Consider the following 13,223-nt stretch of genomic DNA (forward strand, 5'->3'; position numbering starts at 1 on the left):
ACTGCAACTCCCATCATCCCCCAGCCAAATGGCTTGGAAACCCCTGCTCTTCCGAGTAACATACATGAAAAAAAGTTCAGTCCCTGCCCCAAGGTCCTTACAATTTGATGTCGGAAGTTGGGAAGGAGAGTGAAACATACGAAAGATGCAGTTATACATATTTTTTTTGGTTTAGAGATAGTCCTGCACCCTTAAAAGGAGAAAAAAAACCCTAAATAATAATTCAGGCAAGTTATTAATGAGGATTCAGGGGTAGTGGGCACTCGGGCCAAAATATTTCCCCCTTTTTGCTGCCCCATCCAGCAAGTCTCATGGCTGTATGGGGATTTGAACTCAGGTCTCCCTGGTCCTAGTCCAGCACTCTAACCACTACACCATGCAGGATCATCTCTGATGCCAAGTTCTGTTGGCCTGGTACAGATCTCTCTGCAGCACCGGCTTGGACCAGAAGAGGAAACGAGCCAGGAACGAAACGTGGAAGCTTTGACCTAATCCGAGCCGACAAGATTTCCTAAGAGGATTCTGGGTGCGTTTTTGAAAACGCCAAGCAAGCCTCATTCATATGGGAAACAGACCAACCGCATAGATCTTACCTTGCCTCTCTTAAGTATTTAACATATAGCCAAATCCTCGCTCCCCTAATAATGTTCCCTGCTAGCCCTCGTTTGAGAATTGCCCGACTGTGAGGAACACGCAGAATAGAGAGACACACAGATCTCATCAGCCTTGGAAATTAACTTCGAAACAAGCCACAAAGGGATGCATTGTTCGGTCCCCCTGGAAAACGGACTCTCGGCATATGGGACAAGGGACCTTTGTGTCCCGTCAGGAAGGAAATAAACGTCTTCCTGCCTTGTTTGTTAACCGCCAGGAGACTTTTGTAGTCTGCTGTCTACAAATACATTATTTACATTTCTATGTGAAATGTGAAAGTTATTTATCAAGATGGTGCTTTTTCCTCTCGCTCTCCTTTGGTGGTTTATATTGCTCCTATTGCAAAGGTGCAGTCTTGTAAGGTGGGTGGGCAGAGATCCAAGAGGTGCTCCCAGTTGTATGTGTGACTCACCGCCACTTGAAAAATACCTTCCATGATCCGTTTGGGATTTCATCTCGGCTCGGGTGTAGTACGAGATCGCAGTGCTGATCTCCACGCACAGGCATGTGAAGCGGCAATGCATTTATGTTTCTGGAAGATTTGCATATTGGCTTCCGCAAAGCAGTTTTACATAACCTATAACATAGCTAAGAAAGAGGACACAAGCAGCAAGCTCAAACTGGTATCCGAAACCAGCCAAGATGTTAAAATCACAAATTTTAAAAGTCCGCTGAAACAAAAAGGATGTTAGGACGTTGCCGATCGGGACGTTGCTGGACTGAGTCTGATCCTTGGTTGAGCCAAGTCAGTACTTTCTGCTCTGATTGGCAGCATCTCTCCAAGGTTTGGAATGGATGTTTCTGAGGCTGAGTGGAGATGCCAGGGATCGAACCCGGGACCGAACCCGGGACATTCTGCATGCACAGCAGATGCTCTACACTGACCTATGGCTTCTCCTTACTCATTTCTGGGGCTGAGTCCCATTGGAAAGAAAAAAACAATTTGTGTATGCCTAGAGATATTTGGGTGCAGCCTCCTCAATTTCTAGGAGTCTCAGAGAAAAAGAGATTTCTTGGGCTGAGTCCCATTATAAAAGCAAAACACTTTGCACATGCTCAGAAGTCTTTGGATGTGGCTTCCTCTAATTCCAGGACTCTTCGATAGAGTGTGTGTGTGTGAGAGAGAGATTTCTTGGAATGAGTCCCATTGTAAAGGGGAAAAACACTTTGCATATGCCCAGAGGTCTTTAGGTGTGGCTTCCTCTAATAACAGGACTCTCCAAAAGTCAGTGTGTGTGTGAGTGAGAGAGAACGAGAGAGAGAGAGCTCTTGGGATGAGTCCCATTGCAAGGGGAAAAAACACTTTGCATATCCTCAGAGGTCTTTGGATGTGTTTCCCTCTAATTCCAGGACTCTCTGGAAGTGTATGTGTGAGAGATTTCTTGGGATGGGTCCTGTTAAAAAACATTTTGAACACTTTAAAAAACGCCCAGAATGGAAAAGAAAACACTTTGCATATGCTCAGAGGTCTTTGGTGTGGTTTTATCTATTTCCAGAACTCTGTGAGAGAGAGAGGGAGGGATATTTATACATATATAATATACTAGTAGTTTTAAGCCCGTTTAAATAACGGGTGCTAGGACCTTTTTTAAAAATTTTTGTTGTCCTTTATTCCTGGAGATGTTGTTTCCTTCCCGCCTCTCGCCTACCCACCCACCCAGCTTCTCAAAATCTCCTTCCCCGCTCCCCCCCCCAATGATTAAGGGCCAAAATGGCCCATGAGAAGGCCGCCGCCGCCCCCACCTTTCGCCCACCCAGCTGCCCGAGCCGACCTTACCCGCTCCAGCCCGCGACAGTCGGGCGAAGAAAAAACATAATTCGCACAGAGGAAGTGAGGAGCTCACGAACAGAGCTCCTCTCTGTGCTAATCTGCTGCCCATACTGTTGCAACGTCCAGTCTCTTTTGGCCGAGGCGGCGGCTCTGCCACCGCCTCGGCCAGTTTCCCCCGCCGCCGCTTCTCCGGCGCTAGTGAGTGCTCCGGGCCCAACCCCACTCCCTCTTGCCCTCCCCCCTGCCCAGAAGACTTGCGCTCCACCCACCACTCACCCAGCAACTTTATTTAGTGGTCGAAAGTGGGCTGCCTCCATGGCCACGCTGCCGGTCCGAACCGGGCCGCCCCCACCCCCGCCTCACATTCCCGGCCAGTCTCTCCGGCCGGGCAAGGGCCCCAAAGTGTCCTCGCCGCCGGGCTTTGGCGGCGCCGCCAGGCCTCGGCGGCAGCTCCGCCACCACCTCGGCCAGCTTCCCTCGCCGCCTCTTCCCCCCGCCCGGCTTCCTCTGGCCCCCCGCTCTGCATCCTCTGGCCGAGACAGCGGCTCTGCCACCGCCTCGGCCAGCTTACCCCGCCGCCACTTTCCTTGCTTCCCGGCTTCTTTTGGGCGGCCATTTCTGGCCGCCCAAGATGTCCGCCGGGTGCTGGCGGTCGTGCCTCCCTGGCCTGTTCTGGGCATGCGCTCCGCGCATGCCCAGAACTGTCAAGGGAGGCACTAACACACGCTTGGTGTCCGTCCACGGACGGACACCAAGCGTTTTATTAGAGAGGATAGTAGATCTCATGTGGTTTCAGTACTTGCAAATAAGATATAACAAGTGATTATGCCTGATTTGAAAATGCTGGGATCAAAGGCCCAGAAATCCTGAGACTAAATTGCTTAGAGAATCTGGGTTTTTAAGGAACCTGACAAAAATCCTATGCAGACATTGTGTGCAGATGTCTGTCCACAGGTTTAGGTTTTTGTGTGAATGCCTGTACCTGGGTTCATGTTAAACACACACCTGAATATTTCTGATCAATATCCTGAAATCCTGGGTACATAAAGGAAATAGACTGCTGTACCTGTGTTCAGCATAACATACAAATATCCATGCCTGCTTACAGATCTGTACCAGTGCACGCAGACTGTGTGAGTGTTGAACATAACCTGTGAATAAGGCCGGATTTTGAATGAATACTTTTATGGTCCGGAAGTAAACGTCGTACATAGTCCTATGCATAAGTTGCTTATTAATCTAAATATGGATAGACAGATGGTGAGAAACTGACCTGGATCTACTCTATTATTTTTATTTTATTTTTTACATTTTATATTCCGCTCTTCCTCCAAGGAGCCCAGAGCGGGGTACTACATACTTAGGTTTCTCTTCACAACAACCCTGTGAAGTAGGTTAGGCTGAGATAGATTATGGAGAGAGCATAGTCTCAATTTAGGGTTGTTTCTGATCTTTCCTTAAATGCTGACTTGAAAGAGTTTTTAAACGGTTTCACCGCTTAGATTATGCTTTATTAATCTGCCTTGTTCAGGCCTTTGCTGGTGGAAACTGGGGGCAGATCTTTTCCCCACATGTTCTGCGACTGTCCTAAGATTAAAGATTTTTTTAAAAAAATTCTTTAATATGTTTGGAATGCAACTGGGAATTGATTGCCATGAACTTGGCCAACTGCTTTGTAAATCTCTGTAAATGCTTTCTGTAAACGAATCGCTCACATATTTACTAATTGCTCAGACATTTACCAATCGGTCGTGTCAAGAAAACGGAAACTGACCAATTTACCCCCCTTGGGTTTGTTAAAAGAAGAGAGCTGGTCTTGTGGCAGCAAGCATAAATGGCCCCCTTGGCTAAGCAGGGTCTACCCTGGTTTGCATTTGAATGGGGGACTACATGATGTGAGAATGGGAAGATATTTCCCCTTAGGGGATGGGGCCTCTCTGGGAAGAGCATCTGCCTGCTTGCATGCAGAAGGTGCCAAGTTCCCTCCCTGGCAGCATCTCCAAGATAGGGCTGGGAGAGACTCCTGTCTGCAGCCTCGGAGAAGCCGCTACCAGTCTGGGTAGGCAATACTGAATTAGATGGACCTATGGTAGCAAGGTAGCAGACAGGTAGCAAGCTCTTTCCATCCCCTCCTTGACCTCTTCCCCCTACAGCTGTGCCCATTGTTTGAACTTATGGACTAGTAACATGAGTAGATTTATTTGCAAGGCTTTCTTCTTCATGCATTAGGAGGATCTGACTGGGGGGGGAAGATGGCGTCCGTCTTCCACAGCGTAGGGGCCAGCATGGGTTGGAGGAACCACGAGATACTCTCGGACTTTGAGGAAAGCCCACTGCCTGACCGGTTCTGGGGAAAGCCCTTTCGGAACCTGAGTGCCGTCCGGATGTCCTTACGGAAATGGATGCCCCTGAAGGAAGTCGAGATCAATTTTGACAAGAACCCGACATGGGAGAGCCTGGAAGCCAAGGATAAGGCTCAACACCGCCAGGCGCTGACGAGGACGGCCAAAAATGTCTTGAGGGATGTGTCACAGGTAAGGGAAGAGGACGGGTTACCCCTAAAGGCAAAGTGTGCCATCAAGTCGATTTCGACTCCTGGCGCCCACAGAGCCCTGTGTTTGTCTTTGGTAGAATACAGGAGGGGTTTATCATTGCCTCTTCCCGCACAGTATGAGCTGATGCCTTTCAGCATCTTCCGATATCACTGCTGCCTGATACAGGTACCAGCGGGGAGTCAAACCGGCAACCTTCTGCTCGTTAGTCAAGCTTTTCCCCGCTGCGCCACTTAAGGTGATGGATTAACTCTACTTCTTGTCTTAGTCTGTGTTTGCTTTCTTTTTTAATATAATGCATAAAACCCTAAAGTTAACCTCTCTGGACTTACACCAACCTTTCCAAGGTGGAGAGCTGGTCTTGTGGTAGAAAGCATGATTTCTCCCCTTTGCTACGCAGGGTCCACCCTTGTTTGCATTTGAATGGGAGACATGTGTGAGCACGAAGATAATCCTCCTTGGGATTTTCTTAATGAAAGGCGGGGTATAAATTTAACAATAAAAGTAAATAAAATAAATTCCCCTTCGGGGATGGAGCCACTCTGGGAAGAGAATCTGCCTGCTTGCATGCAGAAGGTCTCAAGTTCCCTCCCTGGCAGCAGCATCTCCAAGATAAGGCTGAGAGAGACTCCTGCCTGCAACCTGGGAGAAGCCGCTGCCAGTCTGGGTAGATATGGAACTAGATGGACCAATGGTCTGACTGTATGTGGCAGCTTCCTATGTATGTTCTTTGTTCAATTACCAATGTTAAAAATAGATATTATTTTTATTTTTACATTTTATATCTCACCAGCAATAGACATAAGCAAGTGATGAGGGTGAATGGACTCAATCTTTGCCCCTTCTGTGTTGTTCCAAAAGGTTTTCCGTCTCTCTCATATTAAAATAGGATATCTTGATTATGATGGCTGTCAGGTTTTTAAGATGCGGAGACTTGATCCATTATGCGGATCCAAGTTTTTACAAACCAGTCTCTGGCAGAGATGTGGCCCCTTTTTCTCCATACAGATCCCATATCTTAGCTTTCTTAATGATGGATTAGCTATACCTCTAAGGGGGCACTTTTACATTATTATTATTTTTTGAATTGCCTTTTGATTTTTAACCTAACTCAAGTCCAGCACTTTTAAAACGTTGGTGCCATTTGAATGTCATGTCGTCATATTCATTCTGCATTCCAGCAAATCCAGAAGCACTGTCAGGGGCCCGCTCGCATTCTGCTGACTACTTTGAGCAAAGCTTCCACCAAGGGTGGCCTGGGGTCTACCAGACCTCAGGCTGTGTCGCCTAGGGCCCTTCAACGCAAGAGCCAAAGGATGGCTGCTGTCTCAACCCCGACGTCCACCACCAAGATCCTGTCCGGATCGGACAAGAGCTCTTCCTTTCAACCGGACTCCCGACAACGTAGAAGAGAGGTCCTCCCTCTCCGAAGATCAAGGCAGGCCGCGGCCTTGAGAAGTCCGTACGGCTCTCTGGTTTCTGCTGGCTGCAGAAGGCAAGTGGGTTTTTCAGGGTCTCTGGAGCTATTTGCCCCACACATACAGTGGCAGAGAGTCCCACAGATATAAACTAGGCTGGACCAGCCTGGCACCCCTCTTGTTGAGACCGTGACCGCTTGCTGCATGCCGAAGAAGAGATGGATACAGCTCCTCACTCCTCTGCATCAGCAGCAGCATCTAACCCTTGTACCCACTTCCTCTCTCCCCTCTCCACCCCCTTCCAGGAAGTTTGACTGCGATCTGGTCTCTACAGGCATCCGGAAACTGAAGCACCTCTCCCAAACCTTCAACGATATCATCGTCCAAGAGGAGAGGTGAGACTTGGGCGTCCTGTGGGTGCCCTTGTCCTGTCTAGGGTGGGGGATTCCCAAAACCTTGCCTCGGATTGTGGCTGCATTTCTGCCCAGGTGGGGAGCGCAACTTCCGAATCGTGCGGTTCAGATTTCTGTCCTGTGCAGCAAAGGTCTGGGGACATATAGGAACATAGCAAGCTGCTATATACTGAGTCAGACCCTTGGTCCGCCTAGCTCAGTATTGTCTTCACAGACTGGCAGCAGCTTCTCCAGGGTTGCAGGCAGGAATCTCTCTCAGCCTTATCTTGGAGATGCTGCCAAGGAGGCAACTTAGAACCGTCTGCATGCAAGCAGGCAGATGCTCTTCTCAGAGCAGCCCCATTTCCATAAGGGGAATATCTTCCAATGCTCACACATGTAGTCTCCCATTCAAATGCAAACCAAGGCAGACCCTGATTTTATTAAATTTGTACACCGCCCCAAACTTTCATCTCTGGGCGTTTAACAATAGCATAAAACTGGTTAAAAACATATACAAAAAAATTAAAAACAATTTAAAAATTTAAAAATAAACCAGAGATTAAAACCCAAAAGGCTGCTGCCAGTCTGTGTTGACAATTAGGGGTGTGCAATTAGGATTTTCTGTGTTTCGATTTGTAACTGAATCAAAACAGCCCTGATTCGATTTGGATCTGAATCTTACCCATCCGAATCACCCCAAATTCGTTTCGGATCTGAATCGCGTCTGATCCAAATCGAATCTATTTGTGTTTTGGATCTGTCCTATTAATTTCCCCAGATTCCCAGCTTTCATTTTTTAAAAAAAGCTAAGCTCTAGCCCTTATAGAAGTGGAGTTATGGAGCAAAATGTGTAGTCACTATTTTTCAAGTGTTCGGATTCTTTGGTGTATAATAACTTTCACTCAATGAATCCTTATGAGGATTCATTACACACCTTCATTTCTTCTATTCATTTTGACTGTCTTTTCGACAGCGCCAACTGTCAACTGCCATGTGCCAACTACACCCCACTCCCACCAGCAAGGCAGTGAAGTACTACTCAGTTTAAGTTAAGTGCCTAATGGGTGGAGGCTACCACCCAAATTGCAGAGGGATTGGGCAAAGGGCTGGATTTGGTGAATAGTTGAAGTTTACTCATCTTTAAGGTTTTTCCCTATAAGGTATAATGGAGGTTTCAGCAGCCCCATAAGTGCACTTGGAGGGCGCTGGGGTGGCTCAGAGTGAGTGGTGGTGTAGTGCACATAGGGTGCCAACCACCCCCATGGGTTGCTAACCCATGGGGTACAGGGTTCTGTTGTTTCTGAGGTGGTCTGAGTGTAGATTCTATGGTAGCAAATGAGCGTGGATTCATGGTTTGTATTGAAAATCTCATTTGCTACCAGAGAATCTACACTCAGAACACCTCAGAAACAACAGAACCCCGAACCCCATGGGCTAGAAATCCATGGGGGTGACTGGCACCCTCTGTTCACTACACCACCACTCACTCTGGGCCACCCCAGCACCCCCCAAGTGCAGTTATGGGGCTGCTGAAACCTACATGATTTCCTATGGAAAACTTCAACAATTCACCAAAAACCAGCCCTTTGCCCAATCCCTCTGCAATTTGGGTGGTAGCCTCCACCCATTAGGCACTTAACTTAAACTGAGTAGTACTTCACTGCCTTGCTGGTGGGAGTGGGGTGTAGTTGGCACATGGCAGTTGACAGTTGGCGCTGTCGAAAAGACAGTCAAAATGAATAGAAGAAATGAAGGTGTGTAATGAATCCTCATAAGGATTCATTGAGTGAAAGTTATTATACACCAAAGAATCCGAACACTTGAAAAATAGTGACTACACATTTTGCTCCATAACTCCACTTCTATAAGGGCTAGAGCTTAGCTTTTTAAAAAAAATGAAAGCTGGGAATCTGGGGAAATTAATAGGACAGATCCAAACCCAAATAGATTCGAATCAAATCAGCCGCGATTTGATTTGTACCCGAATCTATACAATGGACCACAGGGGTGATTCGTTTAGTCTCCGAATCACCCGAATCAGCTAGATTCGGGTACAAATCGATTTGTATCCAAATCGATTCGCTCATCCCTATTGACAATACTGAGCTAGATGGGCAAAGGGTCTCACTCGGTTGATGGCAGACTTCTGTGTTGCTAAAATGAAAACAATTTTAAAGACAATGGTGGGGTCTCTGATTAAAAGCCGGCATAAACCAGTGTGTCTTCACAGCCCTTTCAAAAAGCTGTCGGAGATAGGAAGGCTGTTATTTCGGCTGGGAGCACATTTCAAAGCCTCGGGGCAGCAAAGGAGAAGGCCCGTCCCTGAATAGCCACCGGACGGGCTGGTGGCAACTGCAGACGGACCTCCCCGGATGATCTCAATCGATGGCGGGGCTCATAATGGAGATGATGATCTCCTAAATACCCTAGGCCGAAGCTGTGATGATAACCACATGGTTCTCTGCATGGATTCATCTTTGGAGGGCATTTGTGCTGCTGAACATTTTCATTCTGTCAGATTGCTGGTTTTGAAGCAGGAGAGCTGGTCTTCTGGCCGCAAGCAGGCATTGTTCCCTTTGCTAAGCAAGGCCTGCCCTGGTTTGCATTTGGATGGGAAGCTTCATGTGTGAGCACTCTTAGGGGATGGGGCTGCTCTGGGAAGAGCATTTAGGTTCCATGTTCCCTCCCTGGCAGCATCTCCAAGACGGGGCTGAGAGAGACTCCTGCCCACGACCTTGGAGAAGCCGCTGCCAGTCTGGGTAGACAATACTGAGCCAGATGGACCAAGGGTCTGACTCAGTATATGGCAGCTTCCTGTTCACCACATTTCAAGTTCTTTCTGATTTTCAGTGCATAAAGCCTCATTCCTTGTGTTCTTCCCGTTTTTGCTAGCGATATGGCAGTCTCTCTCATTTGTAACTGAAGATAAAAAGTGCCCAGGTAAAGTCTGTTTTTTAAAAAAATAAATATTACTTGGAATACTCTAACACACCACGTTTGCCTGCATGGAGACCACCCGGCTCTTTAACCAGCAGAATGTGCATGCAGAATGTCGACCGTTGGATTGGGAACTCCCGGATTTTCTGTGACGGCTTCCGCTGTATTAATACTTCCGCCGTCTCCCCGGGGCTGGGCGGCAATGACCTTCTTGGCCCTCTGAGGCAGTGGTTTGAGATGTCCTCTCCACAGGAAGCATTTTCTGCATCTGAGCAGGCAATCCCCTCTTCATCTGCCGTGAAAATGCCACAGAATGTTAGAGCGGGAAGGGATCTCCGAGGTCATCTAGACCACCCCCCCACTCTGTGCTGGAAACTGCTGCGCCATCCCTAACCAATGGCTGTCTGGGCTCTGTCTGGCTGAAAACTTCTAGCAAAGGTGAACCTGCCAAATGCAAACCAAACCATGCATTGCAGAGGCTTTTAGGGTCAGGTTTTAAAACACCCGTTCCGTGCTGTTGACGCTAACTCAGTTATTGGCCTGCTGTCTTTGGAGGTCTGAGGAACTCTTGATAAATTCAAGGGGTCACAGCTTGCAGGGTAGAGCCCCTGTTTTATATGCAGAAGGTCCCACTTTCAGTTCCTGGCAGAATTTCCAAGTAGGACTGGGAGAGACTCCTTCCTGAAACCTTGGAGAGCTGCTGCCAGTCAGGGTAGGGAATACTGAGCTAGATTTACCAAGAGTCTGACTCCACAGGCAGCTTCATATGTTCGTAAGCTTCTCTGCGACTTGTACAATGTTGCTTGAAAACCAAGCATCTGAACAGTAGGTTTTCTTCTATCCACTCACCCCCTGCTCAGGCGAGGGACCGGATCTTTACTAACCCCACGACTCACGCAAGCATGAACGAAAAGTTGTGCCGTTTTTTAATTTAATTTTAACTTTGCTTGATGTGTTCGCCATATTTCCTCCCTACATGTTGCGCTGATGTACCTTTGTGTACGGCTTGTTGGGAAGTTCTTACGTGACGGCCCTGCGCGGGGTTGCATCCCGTTCAAGACATTGAAATAAGGAGAGGGTGCAAAGAACTTATACTAGAAGTTGCAACCTGAGAGGAGACCATCAGTTGTGAACTTGCAGGGATCCACCGGTTTCGGCTTGGCTGGCCAGCCATTGATTGATTGATTGAATTTATATACCGCCTAATATCGAAATCTCTAGGCGGTTTACAGAATTAAAATAGAATATAAAATATTTTTTAATATTTATTTATTCATTCTAATTCTAAAATATTTATTATATTCTATCATATAAAATGTTTTATTTATTTATTTATTTTTACATTTATATTTATAAATATAAATAAATATAAATATATTATTTTTTTAACATTTATATTTATATCCTGAAATAGAAAACACTTAAAATGCATAAAAAGATAAAATAGATTAAAAACACATTCGAATTTTAAAAAATGGGGTCTTAATTGAACGCCTGGGAAAACAGGTACATCTCCAGGGCCCTCCTAAAAACAAACAGAGAAAGGGATGCTCTTGTTTCAGCAGGGAGCGCGTTCCAAGGCACTGGAGCAGCCACAGAGAAGGCCCCGAATCCACACTCTTCCCTTGGATCCTTTTCTGGCCCCCGGGGAAAGGGCTTTGGAGGGAAGTGGGTCTTCTCTGATTTGAACTGGGGGATGGAGAGGGGAAGAAATGGGGAGCCCTCACTCAGACAGGATTCATGCTGTTTCCTACCCCCCTTGAACATGACGGTGCAGAGGAGACCACCGGGGAGGAGATCTGTATGGTGCTGGGCATCTGCTTGCCACTGGCAAGTGGATTTGTAGATGCCTCTGAATTCACCTGCATTTTCTCTGCTTTGCTGGGCCTATCTTGCACTTAAGAAAAGCCCTGTGATGCCGGACAAAAAATGCATCTAGTCAATATCTTGTCCAGGGGCATAGAGACTATGGAGTGAGGGAGGACAACTGTTCCTTGGCCGCCGGGGTCGACGGGGGGGGGCTTCACTCAAGGCACCCCTTTGCTCCAGATCCTCCCATGGCCAGCCAGCAAGTTCACCACCTGGGAACATGAAGAGCCCTGTTGGGGCTTCCCCCTCGCCTCGCTCTTAGCGAAGGGGGGAAGGCAGCCAGCCAGAGTTTCAATGGAACACTGATGGTAAGGATCCCTAGTGGTTATGCCACCTGCGTCCGTGTAGAGGAACTCTTTTTTTGTCTGCGAAATTAGGCCGGTGTCCTCACCTGTCTTTCCTCACCTCTACAGATGGTGCTCTCACAACCTTCCCTTTATCTCTCCGCAGAGATCAAGCCGTCACAAACTACTACCAGGTCATGGCCCAGAACTTGCAGGCCGCGCATTCGCGGTCTCGGAAGCTCTCTTGTCCAGCATTTGGGAGGCGGACGGTGCGGCTGAGACGGACGCTCCGCAGCTGGGCAGATAACCGCTTCAACAGTATTAACCTCTGAGCTGAAGATGGATGGACTTTGTGTGTGTGTGTGTGTGTATGTGATATTTTGTGTGTGTTTGTACAGTATCTGCATTTAACTCCCTACTCAGAATAAGCTCTGAATAACCCAGTCTGCTCTGAATAAGCTCTGAATTATCCCGTTTACTCTGAATAAGATTTTTTCGTTGGTTGTTAAAAAAAAAAAGCTCATTCGTAAAATCTCAATGGAATGATCTCTTGTCTGCTTGATTTTTCTCTGTGTGTGTGAGATTCTGTGCTGAAATTCAGGGCCGTTTATAACAGGAAAGCAAGAAAGGAAAGCAACCTATGCATCCATGGCCCTATATAGACTCCTTTGGTGATTCTCTGTGAGTGCTGCTTCCTCGTTAGCCAAGATGTGGCCGTGTTCTTGGGCCAGTTAATTGCTAATAATTAGGGCCATGCAGTCAGTTCTGGTAGTACTGTTGGGTCCGATAGTGGGACAATCAAAATTAATTTCAACAGGATTTTTATTGTGTCGGAAATGATGGAATTAATTCGCTCTTGTATCGGATCTTTGTCGGAATTGTCAGGGTGGATTCTCTTACTACTCTCTTTGTAGCTGTTTAGGCACGAACATTTTTTTAAAATCCACATCAAATCGCCTTCAAATTGACCACACACACTGCTATCATCACCAAATCTTAAAACTTTCTAACTAGTCAGGAGTTTTGTGTTCCCTATTGATCCCTTTACAGAAGAAATCTCTTTTAAATTGGAATTTCCTACTGAAATTCCGATATGATCCAACTTTATTTAAAATGGGTACTAATTCTGATAACATTTGCATTGGATTGTGGCGGATCTGATTTGGTTATTTTGGATGAACAGGCCTATTAATAACACCTGGCATTCAAATACTATTCTCCATGTGTTCAAAAGTGCTTTGTGTGAGTTATCTTGCTGTAATCTTTGCAACAGTTCTATAAGAGAAGACTGCCCCTGTTAAATTAAGTTACATTTAATTCAGCATTGTGGGAAGAGTTCTGTC

At 46.9% G+C, this 13,223-nt stretch overlaps 1 protein-coding gene across 3 annotated transcripts; it reads left to right on the forward strand.

Annotated features, from left to right (window-relative positions):
• The first annotated feature begins 3,199 nt into the window (after positions 1-3,199).
• Positions 3,200-12,418, forward strand: PIMREG (PICALM interacting mitotic regulator). 3 transcript variants are annotated; one of them, XM_053274779.1, is made up of 5 exons: positions 3,200-3,685; positions 4,655-4,959; positions 6,159-6,476; positions 6,705-6,790; positions 12,047-12,418. In XM_053274779.1, exons 2-5 carry the CDS (start codon positions 4,678-4,680, stop codon positions 12,210-12,212), a joined length of 852 nt encoding a protein of 283 aa, XP_053130754.1. In that variant the 5' UTR covers positions 3,200-3,685; positions 4,655-4,677; the 3' UTR covers positions 12,213-12,418. The 3 variants fall into 3 exon arrangements, with proteins under 3 accessions (XP_053130754.1, XP_053130755.1, XP_053130753.1); XM_053274780.1 differs by having other exon boundaries at positions 3,200-3,558; XM_053274778.1 differs by having other exon boundaries at positions 3,200-4,959.
• The last annotated feature ends 805 nt before the right edge of the window (positions 12,419-13,223 follow it).

The sequence above is a fragment of the Hemicordylus capensis genome, chromosome 12, assembly GCF_027244095.1.
Source record: "Hemicordylus capensis ecotype Gifberg chromosome 12, rHemCap1.1.pri, whole genome shotgun sequence".
Lineage (NCBI taxonomy): Eukaryota > Metazoa > Chordata > Lepidosauria > Squamata > Cordylidae > Hemicordylus > Hemicordylus capensis.